This window comes from Grampus griseus, assembly GCF_964374135.1.
Source record: "Grampus griseus genome assembly, chromosome: 12".
In the NCBI taxonomy this organism is placed as follows: Eukaryota; Metazoa; Chordata; class Mammalia; order Artiodactyla; family Delphinidae; genus Grampus; species Grampus griseus.
Genome location: NC_139006.1, coordinates 75,638,750 through 75,661,735, shown reverse-complemented (window position 1 = coordinate 75,661,735; position 22,986 = coordinate 75,638,750). Strand labels below are relative to the sequence as shown.

The following is a 22,986-nucleotide window of genomic DNA, read 5'->3' as shown; positions in this document are numbered from 1 at the left end:
AAGTGACCAACGTAGCCACCAGGAGGTAAAAATAGTAATATAACCATATTGAGGTGGGAGGAGACAGCAGGAACAGAGTCAGCGGGGAGTCAACAGCAAGGGTCTCAGGTTATCAAGTCAAGAAATAGTAATGGGGCTTCCCTAGTGGTGCAGTAGTTAAGAATCCGCCCGCCAATGCCGGGGACACGGGTTCGAGCCCTGACCCAGGAAGATCCCACATGCCGCAGAGCAACTAAGCCCATGTGCCACAACTACTGAGCCAGCACTCTAGAGCCCGCGAGCCACATCTACTGAAGCCCTCGTGCCTAGAGCCCGTGCTCTGCAACAAGAGAAGCCACTGCAATGAGAAGCCCACGCACTGCAACGAAGAGTTGCTCCCACTCACCACAACTAGAGAAAGTCTGTGCACAGCAACGAAGACCCAATACAGCCAAAAATAAAAACAAATAAGTAAATAAATTTTTTAAAAAAGATATAGTAATAAAAGCATATTATTAAGAAAAATGAGGGTAACTACCAGAATAACAGACACGTGAAAGTTTTTATTTCTGGGTTGGGGAACTGAGAGCTGAGAAGGGTGGGGCAGGGACACATTGGTTGTCATTTTGCCCCTCTGTACTGTTTTTGATTTAAAAAAATTATATGTATATATTGCTTTGATAAAACATAATTTAAAAAGAAACAAAAAATAGGTAGTTCCCTGGTGGTCCAGTGGTTAGGACTTGGCACTTTCACTGACGTGGGCCTGGGCTCAATCTAAGATCCTGTAAGCCACACAGTGCGGCAAAAAAACCCCAAAAAACAAAAAAAAAACGGTATTCTAATCATTGGCATGAATCGAAATCATAAAAGTTATGGGCACAGATAAAAAAGAAATGTATTCTTCCATGTAAATTTGAGAATCATCAACTTGAATTACATAAAAAATTCTTTGGTTATTACACTGTATTTAGGAAGCAATTTGGAGAGAATTGATGTTTTCACACTATTGAACTTTATTTATTTATTTATAGCTTCTGTTATGTCCCTAAGTAAAATTTTATCTTTTCCCATCCAATATACATTTCTCATTATTTTATTCCTGGATATTTTATTTCTATTATGAGTAGTATCCTGTTTTCCCTGTTACATATGTTCAGTATACCAGGAAAAACAGTTATCATCATTTATCATCTGAGTACAATGGGCTCTTTATTTTTCTCTAATCCAATGAGTTTTTTTCATTTCTACACCATCTCTTTCCTTCCAGTCACCTTTATATATACACCTAATATTAGCATTGTCCACTTAGAAACTATATCAAGTAATTATTGGAACATAAACATCATAACAGATGAAAGAATGCTGTGGTCACACATCCTTTTTGTAAAACAGCTCAGGTTCTTGTTACAAATAATTGTTCAATGAAGTCCTTCCTTCTTGAATAAGTACCATATTTCCTTTTTCTTGTTAGAAATATATTGTTCACTCATCAGTTCTTAAATGTAAGAAAACTTATCTAGGATATTGACAGCTATCTAGGATATTCAGTCTTGAGATTTTACTTGTGTGATTAATTTCACCAGCATCGCTAGATTTAGGTTTAATAATATCTCTCTACCGTTCTTCCATTGTCTTATTTAGTCTTTCCTAGCATGAATAATTGGTGAATAATGTAATAGTTCCTAGGGTGATGAAATAGCAAATGTGTCAAGATAGAGGAAGAACAAGATTGCTAAGATCCTGTAACATATCTTAGACTTGTAAAAGGGTCCAGTGGATCCATATGGTAATCGCATATCCTATTTTATCCTATTATTTAAAAAATAAGTAAATTTTACCTTTGATATTTTAAAGACCTCTAAGAAAGAATAAAAATCATGAAATATTCATTATGACAAATAGAACTGCTTAAAAAACCCTCAAAACTAAAATTGGGTCTAATGGACCCTGAGTCTATGCCAAGGAATGACCAGCAGGTGGAGCTACATGACTAGAAAAAGTATAGTTTGGCTACATTGAAAGTACCTTAAAAAGGAGGAAAAAACACTTTCTATTTGAAAAGTGTGTATAGAGACTAAAGTAAGATAAGAAAAACATTAAAAGAAAAAAATTCCATGAAATGAGAAAAGAACAAGAGAAGACTCTTAAGAGATATTTTAGAAAAAAATGAAAATGGGAAGGAGATATTGTACCTTGCCAATAGAAGCCAAAACATCTGTTATATTTTATTTAAAAATCACTATTTAAATTCAGGGAACTGAAATAAATTTTAACAGACTATTTTAATATTAATATTTTCTACTAAAATGACAAAAGATACTTTGATTCTTTTTAATATATTTATTTCTTTTAGTCTGATATGGATTAAAATTCCTCCCTTGGACCAAATTTTAAATATTTGTTTTAATGTGAATCTTTCTACCACTTCATCCATCTGATTTACTAATTATTTACTAAAAGTGTAATTTTCTGCCTCAAACCCGAAATTCTTCTTTTAAAAAAGTAACTTTGGGGACTTCCCTGGTAGCACAGTAGTTAAGAATCCTCCTGCCAATGCAGGGGACACAGGTTTGAGCCCTGGTTCTGGAAGATCCTACATGCCACAACTACTGAGCCTGCACTCCAGAGCATGCGAGCCATAACTATGGAAGCCCGCGCACCTAGAGCCCATGCTCTGCAGCAAGAGAAGCCACCCCAATGAGAAGCCCGCGCACCGTAATGAAGAGTAGCCCCTGCTCGCCACAACTAGAGAAAGCCTGCGTGCATCAACAAAGACCTGACACAGCCAAAAATAAATAAATAAATATTTTTTTAAAAAGTAACTTTTATACATCACATACCTATATTGGAAAATATTCATTTACTTTATTATGACATGAAAGATAAGATTCTATGTCATTGGTCAGTCTAAAGGAGTACAAATTATTCTATAAATACTTTTTTTTCCTGCTTTCTCTTTGTCTTCTTGATATAGTTTTTCCTTTAAATAGATATTCTAAAAAGGAATGGAGTAGGTATCATTAGGTATCTCTAAAATATCATTTGTAAATGCAAATGATAAAAATCTGAGTAAAGAATATATAATACTTCTAAGGGTAGCATTTTAAGGAGATTTCACCCTCCAAACACTAGTTCACCCTGAAAAAATGCTGAAAGTCTTGATAATTCTAAAACATGGTTTAGTTTCTTCTACAGTGTTCATATAACTATGGAAAAAAGATGAAACAATAGCAATCACAGCAAAGAAGTGTGCACAATTAATATTTATTTCTCTTTTGCTTTTTAGTTAAGCTTAACATGTTGATAATAGATTCTTTTAAAACTTGATGTTTTCAATATAAAAGATTTTGTCAATAGAGGAAAAATTTTCATACAAATTACTGTGTAGAAATGTTGCATTGCTATTATCATAAATATTACTTCTGCCAAATTCTCTCTCTTCTCCCTCTTTGTGATTCCAATTATGTGTGTATATATATATATATGTGTGTGTGTGTATATATACAGGAGAAATATATATATATATATATATATATATGTTCCTGTTAACAATGATGTGTATGGTTGATTTTTTAAATGGTCTTTTCTGTATTTTCTTTCTGCTCTTCAAGATTGAGGCAAGATATTTTCTATTGACCTATCTTCTGATATACCAAATCTCTCTTCTGCTTTGTCTAGTTTGTGGCTATCAGTTATCACTTGTTTTTCAGTTCTAGGACTTTTATTTCAATTTATGTAAAAAGTAGATTCCAGATACATGGTGCAATTTTCTGTCTTATTCTCCATTATTGAATATATTAACCACAATTATTTTAAAGTCTGTACTTGATAACACCAATAACCGTATTGTTTGTGAGTTTGTTACTGTTGTCCTTTGTCAGTTGGTCCTGTTGTTGAGTCTGGTAGTTTTTAAATGAACCCTTATCATTGTACATTAAAAGTTTTAGAAGCTCTGGATTATCTCATTCTCTGGAGAGGTCTTACCTTAACCTCTGACAGGCGCAGAGCAGTAGCTGACTCAAAGCTGTGTTGCAGTTTGTTCCTTTGTCTCTTCTTCCCACTGGTTTGTGTCTGCTCTTAGAGTGGAGCCACCCATGGATCTCAGCTGAAGCTTGTTGTGTTAGCTAGAGCCCTTCCTCTTAGGTGCCTCCTAAACATCAGATTTTCTCTCTCATATATCTTGAGATTACTGTCCTACTTTTCAGGTGCCTTCTCCCCAACTTCTTGTCCTCTTGTCCTAAACAGCTGAAGAATTCGGCTGAGTGTAAAGTTCACCTTCCCTCTTACCAGCACTTGGCCTCTGTTTCTTTATCTGAGTTCTCCATATATAAATTCTTGCTTATAAAAATTCCTTCTCTCATTTTTCTTAAGACTTCACTTCAGAATCTGTATTAAATTAGTTTAAGTAATTCCAGATAACCTTCTTTTCATGTCTTTTTTTTAAAAATCCAGAATGAAAATTGTATATTGTTCTCTTATTTTTATTCTCTTTTGGGTCCTCAAGTCCCGGCTTCATGGGATGCTGCAAACCTTAATTTTTATCTCTACAGTCTGATAAGATTGCCAAAGGCTTTGTTGGATTCTCTACATCCTGGCAGCAGCCATCTGCCCAAATTCTCAGCCTTTTTCCTTGTGTACGGATGCCCTAAGGGTTACAATTTTCTGTGTGATTTCTTTCTAGGGTCCAAACCCTTCAATTCTTGATGGTCTTAAGACCATCAAGGGTCTGCTAGCTCTCCAGTACCTTCAAATTTATTTTTAATTTTGTTTTATCAGGCTTTCTGGTTGTTCCTGGTGGGAGCATTGGTATGCCAAAGCTTCTCCATCATAGCCAGAAACTATGGTTAAATTTTAATGTTTTAATTATTTTAAAAATCTGGTTAGTAAAATGTGAATGAAAAAGTAATACATCTTGGGGCTTCCCTGGTGGTGTAGTGGTTAAGAATCCGCCTGCCAATGCAGGGGACACGGGTTCAGTCCCTGGTCCAGGAAGATCCCACATGCCACGGAGCACCTAAGCCTGTGTGCCGCAATTACTGAGCCCGTGTGCTGCAACTACTGAAGCCTGCACACCGAGAGCCTGTGCTCCTCACCAAGAGACGCCACTGCAGTGAGAAGCCTGCGCACCACAGCGAAGAGTAGCCCCCGCTCGCCACAACTAGAGAAAGACAGCGCGCAGCGACGAAGACCCAACACAGCCAAAAATAAATAAAACAAAATAAATGAATTAAGAAAAAAAAAAAGTAATACATCTTCACAATAAAAGTCACACAGATGATAATAAAAAGTTCCCGTGCCTGGTGTGTTCCAGTCTTTACAGTCTTTGTTCCTGGAGGTGTAGCTGCAGTTTCTTATGTATCTGTCTATATATATATCATGTGTACCTATGTATGTGTATGTATATATCCCTTTGGCTACATATTTTTGATTTTAATTATGAAATTATTCAAACACACTGAAAAGAATGAAGACTATAACAAAAATCCTTGTACCTACAATCCAGGTTTTAAAAATGTTAACATTTTACCATATTTCTTTAGATCCTCTTTTTTTCTTAAGAAGTAAAGTGGTGTAATATAATTGAATCCCTATTTTTAAAATCTACCAATTTTTTTTTCTACAATTCTCTTTTTTTCCCTTCAGTATGATTTTCAAGATTTACCAGCATTGGCACGTGCAGCTCCCCGTTATTCATTTTAATTTGTATACATTACTCCTTTGATTACTCCCTTGCCAACCCCCCTTCTTTGGTTGTTATTTGTTTTGTCTTTTTTACATGGATGTTAAAATATTGTACCTTATATTCTGGACTTTTTATTTTTCACAAAACTTCTTTATGTTTAAAATATGTGATACTAAGACTTATTTTGCAGTCGTTCTCAACTTATGGAAAACTAAAAAAATTACATGGGGAACACGTTTATAAGAGTCTTTAATGTCATAATGCAACAGTGAGGTTTGTATAGAACATTTTGATGAATTCCAGACACATTCTGAACCTTTGGTATGTCCCTAAATTTATAGAGTCCATTTAGAAAAATATAAATTAGACTGACCATGGTTTCTAATACTCCATATATAATATAATATTTCATATAAAATATGTATATAATGTAATGTAACAAGTATTTCTCTTTAAAAATGTTTCTTATTTTTTTTTAAGACTTCACTTGAGAACATAAATTAGCTTAAGTAATTTATTTCCAGACAAGCTTTTTTTCCCTTTTTTTATTTAGTTTAGCAAATTGTTAGGTGCTTTAAGAATAGCAAGGTACATTCTTTTATTTTTCTTCCTTTTTTAGGTCTGCAATATTTTGATAGCATTTTCTTAAACATCTTTATTGGAGTATAATTGCTTTACAATGGTGTGTCAGTTTCTGCTTTATAACAAAGTGAATGAGTTATACATACACATATATCCCCATATCTCTTCCCTCTTGCATCTTCCTCTTTCCCACCCTCCCTATCCCACCATTCTACCTGGTCACAAAGCAGCGAGCTGATCTCCCTGTGCTATGCAACTGCTTTCCACTAGCTATCTATTTTACATTTGGTAGTGTATACCATATATACATTACCACTCTCTCACTTTGTCCCAGCTTACCCTTCCCCCTCCCCGTGTCCTCAAGTCCATTCTCTATTAGATCTGTGTCTTTGTTCCCATCTTTCCCCTAGGTTCTTCATGACCTTTTTTTTTTTCTTTTTTTGGATTCCATATATATGTCTTAGCATACGGTATTTGTTTTTCTCTTTCTGACTTACTTCATTCTGTAAGACAGCCTCTAGGTCCATCCACCTCACTACAAATAACTCAATTTCGTTTCTTTTTATGGCTGAGTAATATTCCATTGTATATATGTGCCACATCTTCTTTATCCATTCATCTGTCCATGGACACGTAGGTTGCTTCCATGTCCTGGCTATTGTAAATAGAGCTGCAATGAACATTGTGGTACATGACTCTTTTTGAATTATGGTTTTCTCAGGGTATATGCCCAGTAGTGGGATTGCTGGGTCGTATGGTAGTTCTATGTTTAGTTTTTTAAAGAACTGGCATACTCTTCTCCATAGGGGCTGTATCAATTTACATTCCCACCAACAGTGCAAGAGGGTGCCCTTTTCTCCACACTCTCTCCAGCATTTATTGTTTGTAGATTTTTTGATGATGGCCATTCTGACTGGTGTGAGATGATATCTCATTGTAGTTTTGATTTGCATTTCTCTAATGATTAATGATGTTGAGCATTCTTTCATGTGTTTCTTGGCAATCTGTATATCTTCTTCGGAGAAATGTCGCTTAGGTCCTCTGCCCAATTTTGGATTAGGTTTTTTTTTTTTTTTTTTTTTTTTGCAGTATGTGGGCCTCTCACTGTTGTTGTCTCTCCTGTTGCGGAGCACAGGCTCCGGACGTGCAGGCTCAGCGGCCATGGCTCACGGGCCCAGCTGCTCTGCGGCATGTGGGATCTTCCCGGACCAGGGCACGAACCCGTGTCCCCTGCATCGGCAGGCGGACTCTCAACTACTGCGCCACCAGGAAGCCCAGGTTGTTTGTTTTTTTAATATTGAGCTGCATGAGCTGCTTGTAAATTTTGGAGATTAATCCTTTGTCAGTTGCTTCATTTGCAAATATTTTCTCCCATTCTGAAGGTTGTCTTTTTGTCTCGTTTATGGTTTCCTTTGCTGTGCAAAAGCGTTGAAGTTTCATTAGGTCCCATTTGTTTATTTTTGTTTTCATTTCTCTAGGAAGTGGGTCAAAAAGGATCTTGCTCTGATTTATGTCATGGAGTGTTCTGCCTATGTTTTCCTCTAAGAGTTTAATAGTGTCTGGACTTACATTTAGGTCTTTAATCTATTTTGAGTTTATTTTTGTGTGTGGTGTTAGGAAGTGTTCTAACTTCATTCTTTTACATGTAACTGTACAGTTTTCCCAGCACCACTTATTGAAGAGGCTGTCTTTTCTCCACTGTATATTCTTGCCTCCTTTATCAAAGATAAGGTGACCATATGTGCATGGGTTTATCTCTGGGCTTTCTATCCTGTTCCATTAATCTATATTTCTGTTTTTGTGCCAGTACCATACTGTCTTGATTACTGTAGCTTTGTAGTATAGTCTGAAGTCAGGGAGCCTGATTCCTCCAGCTCTGTTTTTCTTTCTCAAGATTGCTTTGGCTATTCGGGGTCTTTTGTGTTTCCATACAAATTGTGAACTTTTTTGTTCTAGTTCTGTGAAAAATGCCACTGGTAGTCTGATAGGGATTGCATTGAATCTGTAGATTGCTTTGGGTATTAGAGTCATTTTCACAATGTTGATTCTTCCCATCCAAGAACATGGTATATCTCTCCATCTATTTCTATCATCTTTAATTTCTTTCATCAGTGTCTTATAGTTTTCTGCATACAGGTCTTTTGTCTCCTTAAGTAGGTTTATTCCTAGATATTTTATTCTTTTTGCTGCAGTGGTAAATGGGAGTGTTTCCTTAATTTCTCTTTCAGATATTTTGTCATTAGTGTATAGGAATGCCAGAGATTTCTGTGCATTAATTTTGTATCCTGCTACTTTACCAAATTCATTGATTAGCTCTAGTAGTTTTCCAGTGGCATTTTTAGGATTCTCTATGTATAGTATCATGTCATCTGCAAGCAGAGACAGTTTTACTTCTCCTTTTCCAATTTGTATTCCTTTAATTTCTTTTTCTTCTCTGATTGACGTGGCTAGGACTTCCAAAACTATGTTGAATAATAGTTGGCAGCCTGGTCTTGTTCCTGATCTTAGACAAAATGGTTTCAGTTTTTCACCATTGAGGACGATGTTGGCTGTGGGTTTGTCATATATGGCCTTTATTATGTTCAGGTAAGTTCTCTCTATGCTTACTTTCTGGAGGGTTTTTATCATAAATGGGTGTTGAATTTTGTCGAAAGCTTTCTCTGCATCTAGTGAGATGATCATTTGGGTTTTCTCCTTCAATTTGTTAATATGGTGTATCACATTGATTGATTTGCGTACATTGAAGAATCCTTGCATTCCTGGATAAACCCCACTTGATCATGGTGTGTGATCCTTTTAGTGTGCTGTTGGATTCTGTTTGCTAGTATTTTGTTGAGGATTTTTGCATCTATGTTCATCAGTGATATTGGCCTGTAGTTTTCTTTCTTTGTGACATCCTTGTCTGGTTTTGGTATCAGGGTGATGGTGGCCTCGTAGAATGAGTTTGGGAGTGTTCCTCCCTCTGCTATATTTTGGAACAGTTTGAGAAGGATAGGTGTTACCTCTTCTCTAAATGTTTGATAGAATTCACCTGTGAAGCCATCTGGTCCTGGCCTTTTGTTTGTTGGAAGATTTTTAATCACGGTTTCAATTTCAGTGCTTCTGATTGGTCTGTTCATATTTTCTATTTCTTCCTGGTTCAGTCTCCACAGGTTATGCATTTCTAAGAACTTGTCCATTTCTTCCAGGTTGTCCATTTTATTGGCATATAGTTGCTTGTAGTAATCTCTTGTGATCCTTTGTATTTCTGCAGTGTCAGTTGTTACTTCTCCTTTTTCATTTCTAAATCTATTGATTTGAGTCTTCTCCCTTTTTTTCTTGATGAGTCTGACTAATGGTTTATGAATTTTGTTTATCTTCTCAAAGAACCAGCTTTTAGTTTTATTGATCTTTGCTATTGTTTCCTTCATTTCTTTTTCATTTATTTCTGATCTGATCTTTATGATTTCTTTCCTTCTGCTAACTTTGGGGGTTTTTTGTTCTTCTTTTTCTAATTGCTTTCGGTGTAAGGTTAGGTTGTTTATTTAAGATGTTTCTTGTTTCTTAAGGTAGGATTGTATTGCTATAAACTGCCCTCTTAGAACTGCTTTTGCTGCATCCCATAGGTTTTGGGTCATCGTGTTTTCATTGTCATTTTTTTCTAGGTATTTTTTGATTTCCTCTTTGATTTCTTCAGTGATCTCTTGGTTATTAAGTAGTGTATTGCTTAGCCTCCATGTGTTTGTATTTTTTACAGATTTTTTTCTCGTAATTGATATCTAGTCTCATAGCATTGTGGTTGGAAAAGATGCTTGATACGATTTCAATTTTCTTAAATTTACCAAGGCTTGATTTGTGAGCCAAGATATGATCTATCCTGGAGAATGTTCCGTGAGCACTTGAGAAGAAAGAGTATTCTGTTGTTTTGGAATGGAATGTCCTATAAATATCAATTAAGTTCATCTTATTTAATATATCATTTGAAGCCTGTGTTTCCTTATTTATTTTCATTTTGTGGGGTGTTAAAATCCCTTACTATGATTGTGTTACTGTCGATTTCCCCTTTTATGGCTGTTAGTATTTGCCTTATGTATTGAGGTGCTCCTGTGTCAGATGCATAAATATTTACAATTATTATGTCTTCTTCTTGGATTGATCCCTTGATCATTATGTAGCGTCCTTCTGTGTCTCTGGTAATAGTCATTGTTTTAAAGTCTATTTTGTCTGATATGAGAATTGTTACTCCAGCTTTCTTTTGATTTCCATTTGCATGCAATATCTTTTTCCATCCCCTCACTTTCAGTCTGAATGTGTCTCTAGGTCTGAAGTGGGTCTGTTGTAGACAGCATATATATGGGTCTTGTTTTTGTATCCATTCAGCCAGTCTGTGTCTTTTCATTGGAGCACTTAATCCATTTACATTTAAGGTAATTATCGATATGTATGTTCCTATTACCATTTTCTTAATTGTTTTGGGTTTGTTACTGTAGGTCTTTTCCTTCTCTTTTGTTTCCTGCCTAGAGAAGTTCCTTTAGCATTTGTTTTAAATTGCTGGTTTGGTGGTACTGAATTCTCTTAGCTTTTGCTTGTCTGTAGAGCTTTTAATTTCTCTGTCAAATCTGAATGAGATCCTTGCTGGGTAGAGTAATCTTGGTTGTAGGTTTTTCCCCTTCATCACTTTAAATATATCCTGCCATTCCCTTCTGGCTTGCAGAGTTTCTGCTGAAAAATCAGCTGTTAACCTTATGGGGATTCCGTTGTATGTTATTTGTTGTTTTTCTCTTGTTGCTTTTAATATGTTTTCTTTGTATTTAATTTTTGATTGTTTGATTAATATGTGTCTTTACATTTTTCTCCTTGAATTTATCCTGTATGGGACTCTCTGTGCTTCCTGGACTTGATTAACTATTTCCTTTCCCTTATTAGGGAAGTTTTCCACTATAATCTGTTCAAATATTTTCTCAGTCCCTTTCTTTTTCTCTTCTTCTCCTGGGACCCCTATAATTCGAATGTTGGTGTGTTTAATGTTGTCCCAGAGGACTCTGACACTGTTCTCAATTCTTTTCATTCTTTCTCTTTATTCTGCTCTGCAGTATTTATTTCCACTATTTTATCTTCCAGGTCACTTATCCGTTCTTCTGCCTCAGTTATTCTACTATTGATGCCTTCTAGAGAATTTTTAGTTTCATTTATTGTGTTGTTCATCACCGTTTGTTTGCTCTTTGTTTCTTCTAGGTCCTTGTTAAACGTTTCTTGTATTTTCTCCATTCTATTTCCAAGATTTTGGATCATCTTTTCTTTCATTATTCTGAATTCTCTTTCAGGTAGACTGCCTATTTCCTCTTCATTTGTTAGGTCTGGTGGGTTTTTACCTTGCTCCTTCATCTGCTGTGTGGTTCTCTGTCTTCTCATTTTGCTTAACTTACTGTGTTTGGGGTCTCCTTTTCACAGGCTGGAGGTTCGTAGTTTCCCTTGTTTTTGGTGTCTGTCCCCAGTGGCTAAGGTTGGTTCAGTGGGTAGTGTAGGCTTCCTGGTGCAGGGGAGTAGTGCCTGTGTTCTGGTGGATGAGGCTGGATCTTGTCTTTTTGGTGGGCCGGTCCACGTCTGGTGGTGTGTTTTAGGGTGTCTTGGCCTTATTATGGTTTTAGGCAACTTCTCTGCTAATGGATGGGGTTGTGTTCTTGTGTTGCTAGTTGTTTGGCTTAGGGTGTCCCGCGCTGTAGCTTGCTGATCATTGAGTGGAGCTGGGTCTTGGCATTGAGATGTAGGTCTCTGGGAGATTTTCGCCATTTGATATCATGTGGAGCTGGGAGGTCTCTTGTGGACCAATGTTGTGAACTTGGCTCTTCCACCTCAGAGGCACAGCCCTGACAGCTGGCTGGAGTACCAAGAGCCTGTCATCCACAAGGCTCAAGATAAAAGGGAGAAAATAAATAAATAAAATAAAATAAAATAAAATAGTTATTAAAATAAAAAAATAATCATTAAAAAAAAGCTTTTTTTAAGTAATAAAAAAAAAAAAGAGTAGAGCAACCAAACCAAAAACACAAATCCACCAATGATAAGAAGTGCTAACAAAAAAAAAAAAACGGACAGACGGAACCCTAGGACAAATGGTAAAAGCAAAATTATACAGACAAAATCACACACAGAAGCATACACATACACACTCACAAAAAGAGAAAAAGGGGAAAAAATATATATATATCGTTGCTCCCAAAGTCCACCTCTTCAATTTGGGATGATTCGTTGTCTATTCAGGTATTCCACAGATGCAGGATACATCAAGTTGTTTGTGGAGATTTAATTCACTGCTCCTGAGGCTGCTGGGGAAAATTTCCCTTTCTCTTTGTTCGCACAGCTCCCAGGGTTCAGCTTTGGCATTGGTCCCGCCTCTGCGTGTAGGTCGCCTGAGGGCGTCTGTTCTTTGCTCAGACAGGACGGGGTTAAAGGAGCAGCTGATTCAGGGGCTCTGGCTCACCCCGGCCTGGGGGAAGGAGGGGTACAGAGTGTGGGGCAAGCCTGCTGTGGCAGAGGGCGGCGTGATGTTGCACCAGCCTGAGGCATGCCGTGCGTTCTCCCGGGGAAGTTGTCCCTGGATCTCAGGACCCTGGTAGTGGCGGGCTGCACAGGCTCCGGGAGGGGAGGTGTGGAGAGTGACCTGTGCTCGCACACAGGCTTCTTGGTGGCGGCAGCAGCTGCCTTAGCATCTCATGCCAGTCTCTGGGGTCCGCGCTGATAGCCACGGCTCACGCCCGTCTCTAGAACTCCTTTAAGCAGCGCTCTTAATCCCCTCTCCTCGCGCACCAGGAAACAAAGAGGCAAGAAAAAGTCTCTTGTCTCTTCGGCAGGTCCAGACTTTTTCCGGGACTCCCTCCCAGCGAGCTGTGGTGCACTAGCCCCCTTCAGGCTGTGTTCACGCTGCCAACCCCAGTCCTCTCCCGGCGCTCCAACCGAAGCCCGAGCCTCAGCTCCCAGCCCCGCTCGCCCCGGCAGGTGAGCAGACAAGCCTCTAGGGCTGGTGCGTGCCGGTCGGCACCGATCCTCTCTGTGCGGGAGTCTCTCCGATTTGCCCTCCGCACCCCTGTTGCTGTGCTCTCCTCCGTGGCCCTGAGGCTCCCCACTCCGCCACCCGCAGTTCCCGCCCGTGAAGGGGCTCCTAGTGTGTGGAAACCTTTCCTCCTTCACAGCTCCCTCTCACTGGTGCACGTCCCGTCCCTGTTCTTTTGTCTCTGTTTATTCTTTTTTCTTTTGCCCTACCCAGGTACGTGGGGAGTTTCTTGCCTTTTGGGAGGTCTGAGGTCTTCTGCCAGTGTTTAGTAGGTGTTCTGTAGGAGTTGTTCCACATGTAGATGTATTTCTGATGTATTTGTGGGGAGGAAGTTGATCGCCACGTCTTACTCTTCTGCCATCTTGAAGCTCCTCTCCTTATAGCATTTTAATCAATTAAGATTTATTGATTCATTTTATGTGCTTTGCACTTTGCTGAGTATTATTGATATTAATGTAAATAATTAGTGGCCCTCATGAAGGTTAAAATTTAATTGAAGAGAAATAAATTGATGATGAGACCACACTAAAGTGCTAATGGTGTGAGGTGAGATTTGGAGTAGACCATAAAGGATGATAAGATTTGATTTTGGAAAGCAGAGACTGGAGGATCTTTATGAACAATAACTCAGACGTGAAGGCAAGATAGGTGAAGAATGAAGAGAGCTTAACCATTTTATAACTGAGAGTATATATTTGGGATAATGGGAAATTAAGTAGAATAGAAGGAGATGGTCATCAGTAGTCCAGGACGTTTAGAATTGATGAAGTAGACAATAATATACCCATATCAATTTCAAGTATATCAGAAGATGTAATCAGTGTTTTAGGAAGTGGAGTGGATTAGAGCATGGGGAAGGAAGATCAACTTAGAAGGGTTTTATAGAACTTCGGAAAATTTATCTTAGGTGTAGCCTTCAAAGAATTCCTGTGCCCTTTGGCCCAGTAATTCCATTTCTAAGACTTCTAGGAAGATATTCCAAAATATGTGGTGTCTGAAGGACAGAGAACTGGATCATGGCAGCAGTTTGAAGTAATTTGTTTTTCTTTCATGTATTCTTGCTTCCTGGTACCTTTTTCCTCCACATCCCATTGAGTCCAGGGGTGGGGGATTTTCCTACAATCTGACAAAGTGATTGGGTTCCCATGAGTTGCAAGATCTGGGATCCCTTGGAGTAGGCACATATTCTTAATCAAGCCTCTATAGAACTGTAGAGAGTTCATAGTTGAGTTCTGGGGTTCTTGAATTTTCTGAAATTATATGTAAGATTTTGGATTATTTATTTTTCTAGAGCAAGTTTCAGATTCTGAAAGATGTCTGTGACCCACCCAAACTAATAACATTGCTTAAAAGATGAACTTTCTACAAAGTCTCCGTCTCATCTCTTTAGAAGCTGCTGAAACCAAGTAGAAAGAAGACAAGTGATTATTGAGCCATATGAAATTATCAAAATTTAATTTAGTAGTTTTTGACATATAAAAACATCAATTTCAAATGATCCAACCTAATATATCCTTAAATAACTTTTTTATACTTTTAAAATGTAAAGGTATTCACTTTAGGAATGTAGATGCTAGTTAAGCAGTATATATTCAATTTTGTGTTTAAATATACTTATTTAAAAATTACTTATGCAGTATTAGGAGTATTTCTCCTTTGTATTTAAGGTTTTTACTGTGGTAAAACAAGGACAGGGAAATGGTGGGAAGAGAAATGCAAGATAGGAAAACCAAAAAAGTATATGGTGTAATACAAAAATAGCAAATAGATTCAAATTATTCACTAACTTTAATTGTTGGTTAAGCTCTGCTCAGATCTCTTAGATAATGAAAATTGTCAGGCCCTGTCTGGCTCAAGGGTACAAAGCACCGTAGTGAATCTGCCCTGTCTGTTGTGTCTACCATGAGCATGAGAGAGCTGAGTGTTGTAACTCAGACCACTCATTTGTTGTTCCATTAATTACATTGATTTAATCAGAATTTCTGTGTTAGCCAGAGCATTACATTTCTTCCAATGATGTATTGTATGACTGTCATAAGTGGAGTTTGGCAGTTGAAACTTTGAGTCAAGAAAACCAAATTTAATTTATAAGTTATTTCTTGGAAGAGTTCAGATAACCAGCAGTGATACAATTTGGCTCAGAGTTTGTTTGTTTGTTTCTTTCTGTCTTTACTCAATTTTCACCATCTTTTTATTTTCAATTAAGCAAAGAACCAAGAAAAAATGTGATTAAAATGAAGAAGCATTTTAAACCTAAAGCATTTTTTTTCTTTTGTAGCTCGCTTTCTGATTCTAAACAGATCAACATTTTAAGAAAAGCAAGATCTTATATAAAACAGAAAAAGTATGATGAAGCAGTAAGTATGCAGGCCTTGTATATATAAATAGCTGATCATTCAGGTATGGGGAGGGGCAAGTATGGTGACGGAGAGCAAAGTGGGCAGGCCAGGGAGCTTTCCTGAACCTTTAAGGAAGGGTTGAATTTCCTAAGTAGCTGCTTTAGCCACATGGACATACTTCTCTTATTTCAGGTAATGTTATAGGTAAATTTTTTTAGGTTAACATTGGAAATGAACAGTTGCTGTTCTCTATAATGAGAAAGTATATTCCAGGCTTCTGTCGTCCAACTTATTTATGCATAATATTTTAGAACATGACATATCTGTACATTTAGAATTAGCTTCACACTATTGGAAATCTAATGGTTCATACTGAAGCTCTGACTTTTCCCAACTCCTGCCCTACTATGTTTTTCATTAATTTTCTCTGTTTTAAATGGTCATATAATTTTAAAGTAAGAAAGAATTCTATTTTTGGTTTCTAACATTGCCTGAGTAGTATGATGGCATTTCTAATGCTTATTTTTGTTATAGTTTTACAGTGGCAAGCTATTCTTCTCCACTAAAATATTAAGCTATTTTAATAATGTTTTATAACTGATTTGGGTAATCTGATATGAGAAAGTCAAAACATGTAAATGTAGGCATCTCCTTTCAGGGACCTATATTAGAGAACCATTTCTTTCATGTGTCATTTGAAGATAATTTCACAAAATGAATCATTCAGAATCATTTAAAATCATTGTACATCTCATAGATAGTTTGCATTTTAAATGTCCTTTCTTATCAAGATTTAGAAATTTATTTTATTCAGGAATTTTTCTTATACTTTGCAAGAAGATCCTTGAACAATCAAAATCTGTTTTTGATCAATCATCTACGGTTACTTTAATAATTTTTCTTCCTTTGAAACTTAGATTTTCTTTGTCTTTGCATGTGGCGAATTATATTTTTCTTTCTCCATAGGTTTCCCTTTGCAAGGAGCTGATTAATCTTGCATTGAAAGGATTGTCCTATTATCACACTTACGACAGATTCTTTTTGGCTTTCAATGTCGTTCTTGGTTTTGTGGGATGGACATCTTATGCTTCTTTGCTGATCATCAAGTCTCACTGCAACCTTACCAGAGGTGTTAGTAAAGAAGTCAAGGTATGTTCAGAAAGTATAATAAAGATTCAGATGATGGTGTAAAATCATAAGACTAAGGAAAGAAATTATATCAAATTAACTGCAGTGAGTTCATATAATGTACATGCTGTACTAAGCTAACTCATTTGCTTTTGTTGTATTGGGTCTTTTTTTTCTCAGTAATCTGTTTCTTTAGTTGGGAAAAGGGTGTATCAGTAATAATGGTCCTGTAACTTAAGAGGCTATAAAGATAGCTGTGTAATTTACATTTGCCTATGGCATTAATTGTGTTGTTTTTCTGTTTATTTTTATAATTATTTAGCATGTTATAAGTATTCTGTATCTTTCTACAGTACAGGTGATCAGAAAACAGTTTCAAAGCAATATATTTAACTTTATCTGATATTAAGTTTAGGAGCTGGAAAGAAATAAAATCAGTTATTCAAAATGTTCCTTTTAAAAGGAACATATTCCTTTCTGGAATATACATTTTTCTTACCTTTTTCATCTTTCTAAAATTCTTAAATACAGATTTCCAGAACTTTCTATATATCCTCATTTTAAGAATTAGTCCCTAGTTTACTGTACTTTCAATGCCAAAAAAAACCCATACTTTCAATGCCAAAAAAACCCCGGTCTTTAATAATACTTTATACAACTGAGAAAATATAACAGTACATATATGGTTTAACTATATTAAAACACTTTACTCTTTTAAAATATATTACTGTCATTTACCAGGGATAATATGCCTCTTCCATCTCCTTTACTTCATTCTCTAATGATTATTACCATGTCCAAATCATCTAAAAAGTAATATACCTGAATGGTGTATTATTAATAATAATAGTCTGCAGACATTTCCAGTGATAACTTTTTTCAATTTTATACTTTATTTTTCTGTAATGGAAGGAAGAGCAGTAGTATTTATTCCATTTTTGTATAATGCTGTAATGCATCTTAAATAATTTACCCCAACTAATTTTCATTATTTGAATGTATGTGAAATTGGCTAGAGTAGAAATCATTTCTTACGTGGTAGGAAAAGAGACAAAAACAGACGTGTTTTAGTGGAGGATATAACTAGGCATTCAGCTGGGTATTTGAAATTTATTTTGCCACTTTAAACGTAACAGTGCTGGAAGTAGGCATTATAATTTTTCTGTATAAAACAGGAAACTGAAGCTATTTAAGTAATTTGCAAAAGGCCATTCAGCTAGGTTGTGGAGGAACTGAGATTTGAGTCCAGAGTAGTCTAATGCCAAACGCTGCCTTTTGGTATTTGTCTTGACGTTTTGGGTTATTGAGAAGGGATATGATATCTTTAGATTGTTGTGTCAGCAGATTTCACAGCTGATAGTTCTTTATTCGTTAATCTGATAATGCAGAGAATATTTGCTTATACAGCACAATGCGAGATGCTTCATAGGATACACCAAGAAATACAAAATTCAGATACAAAATTACAAGCTTCTCAAGGAGCTTGTAATTAAATAAAGTAGGTAAAAGGTGTATACACATAGCCACCTTATCAGGTATAGGTCATATACTATGCTATATTACATAAGACAACAAATGTTTGACAACTTTAATATAAAATGTTAAGTGGGGCTTCCCTGGTGGCGCAGTGGTTGAGAGTCCGCCTGCCGATGCAGGGGACACGGGTTCGTGCCCCAGTCCGGGATGATCCCACATGCTGCGGAGCGGCTGGGCCCGTGAGCCATGGCTGCTGAGCCTGCGCGTCCGGAGCCTGTGCTCCGCAACGGGAGAGGCCACGGCAGTGAGAGGCCCGCGTACCATCAAACAAACAAACAAACAAACAAACAAAAAAAAAATGTTAAGTGAATGTGATACAATGACTATCATATCTTAAATAAAGAAAATCTCACTTTAGCTAGGGTGATGATAACAGGAAAAAATAAGTCTTGGTGGAAATTTAACAGTCAGAATATAGGGAGAGGATAAGAATTAAAGCAAATTGAATAATATAAATAGAGGCAGAGTTGGGAAGATGTATTTTTATTCTGGGATAATAAGTAATATTTATTAAACTGCACTATTCCAGGACTGTCCTGGGTGTTGTACATGTGTTATTCAGTTAAGCTTAATACTACCCTAAATTTAATGGTATGATTCTCATAATATGGATGGGGGAATTTAGGCTCAGAGAGATAAATGTTTTCCTCCAGGACACACTGGTGTCCTTGAACTCTAATACTTAAATTCATGCTCTTTCTATACCATGCTGCCTTCAAAATAAATAGTTCAGTTTGGGGGGAGTTTGGGAGGTTTGTTCAAGGGCCTAATAAGAGATAATACTGATAATATAGATTAGGTGGAAGTAATCAAAGGCCTCAAATGGTAGACTATAGCGTTTAGACTTTATTTAGTGAAGAGCTGGTCTATCACTTAGCGTTAAACCAGAGAAATAGACCAGTAAGATCTCTGTATTAAGAAATTTAGTGTAAGAAATTGACTCATGTGACTGTGGGGCTAGTTAGGCAGGTCCTAAGTTCAGAGGTCAGGCCATCAGGAAGGGCAGACTGGAACTTGCAGGCAGGAGCGGAAACTTCACTCCACAGGTACAGTTTCTTCTTCAGGGAACCCTCTGTTCTGCTCTTAGAGCCTTTTGTGAATCAGGTTCACCATGCTTGTTCAGGATAATCGCCCTTAAAGTCAACTGATTATGGACTTTAATCACATCTACAAGATATTTGCACAGCCAACACCTAGATTAATGTGTGATTGAATAACTAACTAGGATCTGTAGCCTAGCCAAGTTGACACATAAAACTGACCTTTACAGTTGAGGTTATTAAAAGTATTTTGAACCCTTTAGTTCTGTTTGCAAAAACATTCTGATTCTTCTTCAGTGAGAGTTTATAATCCAGTGAAGTGACAGCATCTAGAGGAAGAATAAGTTGCCAGAAGTCTACAGCATTAACCAAAGGGAGGCTTGGAGAGCAATTGGGGGTGAGATGATTGCAGCTCTGCACTCATTAGAACATGATGCTTGCAGTTGGGGTGTAGGGAGCCTTCACTGAGGTAGTTGTTGCCAAAGTCAAATCTTAAACGGTGAGTCGGATAGCACAATAGAAAAAAGGAAAAAGGTGCAGGGAGAGCAGCATGTGCCAGATGAGGAGTGAGGCAGCATGACTTCTTGGAAGGGCTGCAAGTCACTGATACGGCTAGACTATAGATGGCCCAGGAGGAGTGAGAGGTGAGCTCGCAGCAAATGCTACCCTCCACGGCCAGATGAGGAAACAGAGCTTGAGACAAGCTAAATGGTTTAGTCAAATTGACAGCAAATAGAACAGCAGTGCTGGAATTAAATTTAGGTCTGACTCCAAAGTTTCTGTCACTTCTCCATGATAGTGTCCCCCAGATTTTACAGGTTTATCACTCTTACAGACAACTCTGCAGTGAACATTCTCTTTAAAGTAATTTGCCATAGCTCCTCCTAATTGAACTCTGCATTTAACTTCTATCTACTCTTCTCCTTTGCTTTTGCTAGTTCAGATGTCTTTTGCTTTAGAACTGAATATCCTTATTTTGCCACATGCTTCCCTTATTCTTTCACTACTTAGGGAAATCACAAAATGTTAACCCCTTAAACCAAGTCCCAGGATTCAGTCTCCACCTGTATGGTTTAAACTCCTCATAGGCCAGCACCTAGTACAGAGCATGGCGTAGACTGTGCGACTTAATCATTGCTAGTTGGATGGAGGAGTCATGACAATGCACACAGCATGGCTCATTATCATCAGGTATTTTTTGGAGGGTCTGGGGAGGCAGGGAGTTAATGATGATGAGGTGGAAAATGTTCCCCATTCCTGTTATTTAAAATCCTTTCAATTTTTACTTTAGCTGAACTGAATTCTTTTTGATTTGGTTTCCTACAAGTAGATGTTTATTTGTAATGTCGATTACTTTATGTGTCAAAGGATTGGATAATTATATGGTATTGTACTGACTCTAGAAAATCCCTCGAGTGTCTTTTTTAGGTACTCTTTAAACTTATTTTCTTATTATTTTACTATCCTCAGAGTGATGTGAAACCAGTCCCAATTCCTAAAGTGAATACCTGCCTCAGGCATCTTGAGCTTTAGAGACTCTACCTGTCCATATCTGGTTGAGACTTGCTCCTTCTTCTTCCACCCCCTTGCTATGGGACCTCCATTTCCAGTGCTAGTTACTGAGAGGTTTCTGTAGTGACTTTTGGGACTAATGCAGAGAGGTAGAGGAGGAGCGAAGAAAAATAAAGGTGATAATGGTAGTCATTATTTATTAAGCAGTAGTAATATTCTGGGCATTTTGTTAAGCTCTTTTCATAATCTCATTTAAGCATTACTAGCCTTGATAAATAGATATGGAATTATTCTTTGCATTTTATAGATGGGGTAAAATTAAGTCTCAGAATCTGTTTTGTACTTTGCTCATGGTCATACAGTGAGCAAGTGACAGAGCGAGGATTTGAATTCTGATCTGTGTAGCGCCAAACTCTTAATCACAATGCTGTGTCTCACCTTCCTTTTTACAACTCTGCCCTAGTTTATTCTTGCTTCTTTACTTCCTTTCTGGTGACATTTTAGGCCAGAGGGAGGAATTATAAGGGGGGAAAAAACTCTTGCTTTTCCTCCCTAACCTCCCCTACTCCAGAAGGTAATTCTTAATTCTCACCTTATTTAGTTTGGTTAGCAAAACAAGGGGGAAACAGAGAGAGAGAAAACAAGGCACGGAGGCAAGAGAGTACCATGTGACCCCTCCAGTCCTTTTTTTTTCTCCAGTGTGCTCTTAGCATCACAGCTTTCCATAAGTGTGTTCTTGTTCCAATCATTGGCATTTCTGTCCCTGACCCTCACATCATTACTCCTGGCCCAGAGCACCCACGGCCTGTGGAGGCCGTCACTGGTGATTTACATGGAGGAGCTCCTTTCTTGTTCGGCAGGTGTTTGGGAGAGAAGATATGACTGAATGAACCTACTGTGGTTGGGTGATGGAGAGAGAAGCGTGGGCAGCATGTCAAGTTGAAGTTTGAATAGATAGAATCATTGTTCCAAATGAAGATTAGATCCCACAGTTTATTGTAGATTAAATGGGCTTTTGTGGGCTTGTCAGTGAACTTAATCAACATTTATAAAATTGTTACTAAGGAGAAATATGTTCAGAGTTCTGAAGAAGTTACTTGCAAACAAACTTTAGGAGCATAGTCATTTTAAATTGAGAATTACCTAATTGCAACAATTCCAGGCTATCCAGCTTTTTCTTCTATAATGTGCTTCTCCAATGACAGATTTTTTTTAAATGCAGCTCTTAGATTAATCATCTAGTTGTAGAATCACTGAAAGAAAGTAATGTATTTTCTTCACTTTATAAAATCTCTTTTAAAAACCTATCAAGTAGCATGGATTTGGAGTGTTTTCAATGTTTTGTTTAACTTTCAGAAACCAAGCCATCTCCTGTCATGTAGTTTTATAGCTGTTGGCGTTTTACTAGCATTTTTCCTGCTGATTCAAGCCTGTCCCTGGACTTACTACATATATTGCCTGTTGCCGCTGCCAGTATGGTATGCAGTTCTGAGAGAGTAAGTAACACATCTTGTGGTCTTGTTTTTCACTTCACTGACAGTTAAATCTGTATTTAAATGCATTAGATTTCTGTAGCATAAGTCATGAAAGATAATTATAATACCCTCAAATCTCCAAGCCCTTTCATTTCATTCATAACAGCATAAACGTTGCATATAAACAGGCTTTTTTTTTTCTTAGCCGCACCTTGAGGCCTGCAGAATCTTAGTTCTCCAACCCAGGATTGAACCCGGGCCCTCGGCAGTGAAAGTGCAGAGTCCTAACCACTGTACCTCCAGGGAATTCCCTAAACATCCTTTTTACTCTTCCCTTTTGACTTCATCTTGATTGCCCTGAGGTAGCACTGGCCTCATTCCCTTCTTTGTGTTATCTTTTATAAGAAAAATCTGGAGTAAAAATTAAGTAATTAATATGGATTGTACTATGTCAGGAGTGACTTACGTTTTGAATTTGTCTCATCATCCCAGTTTCCAGTGTATCTTCATGTTTCACAAAGCAATTTGCATGCTTTTGTTCCATACATTTTTGCCCCTCCTTTCCCAGCTATCATGTAAACCTAGATGAATGAAAGTTCGCAGTTAAATCCAATCTAGTAATGTATACCTACAGGGGTTAGGGGAGATTATTCTTGTATGCTGTGGTTCTACCTTTAAG

At 37.3% G+C, this 22,986-nt stretch overlaps 1 protein-coding gene across 1 annotated transcript in view; it reads left to right on the top strand.

Annotated features, from left to right (window-relative positions):
• Positions 1-22,986, top strand: part of PIGN (phosphatidylinositol glycan anchor biosynthesis class N) — a 109,481-nt gene that overhangs the window by 29,742 nt on the left and 56,753 nt on the right. The window contains exons 13-15 of the mRNA XM_082667745.1: positions 15,556-15,634; positions 16,583-16,765; positions 22,189-22,328. Coding sequence (XP_082523871.1) covers positions 15,556-15,634; positions 16,583-16,765; positions 22,189-22,328 — 402 coding nt within the window. The remainder of the gene's footprint in view (positions 1-15,555; positions 15,635-16,582; positions 16,766-22,188; positions 22,329-22,986) is intronic.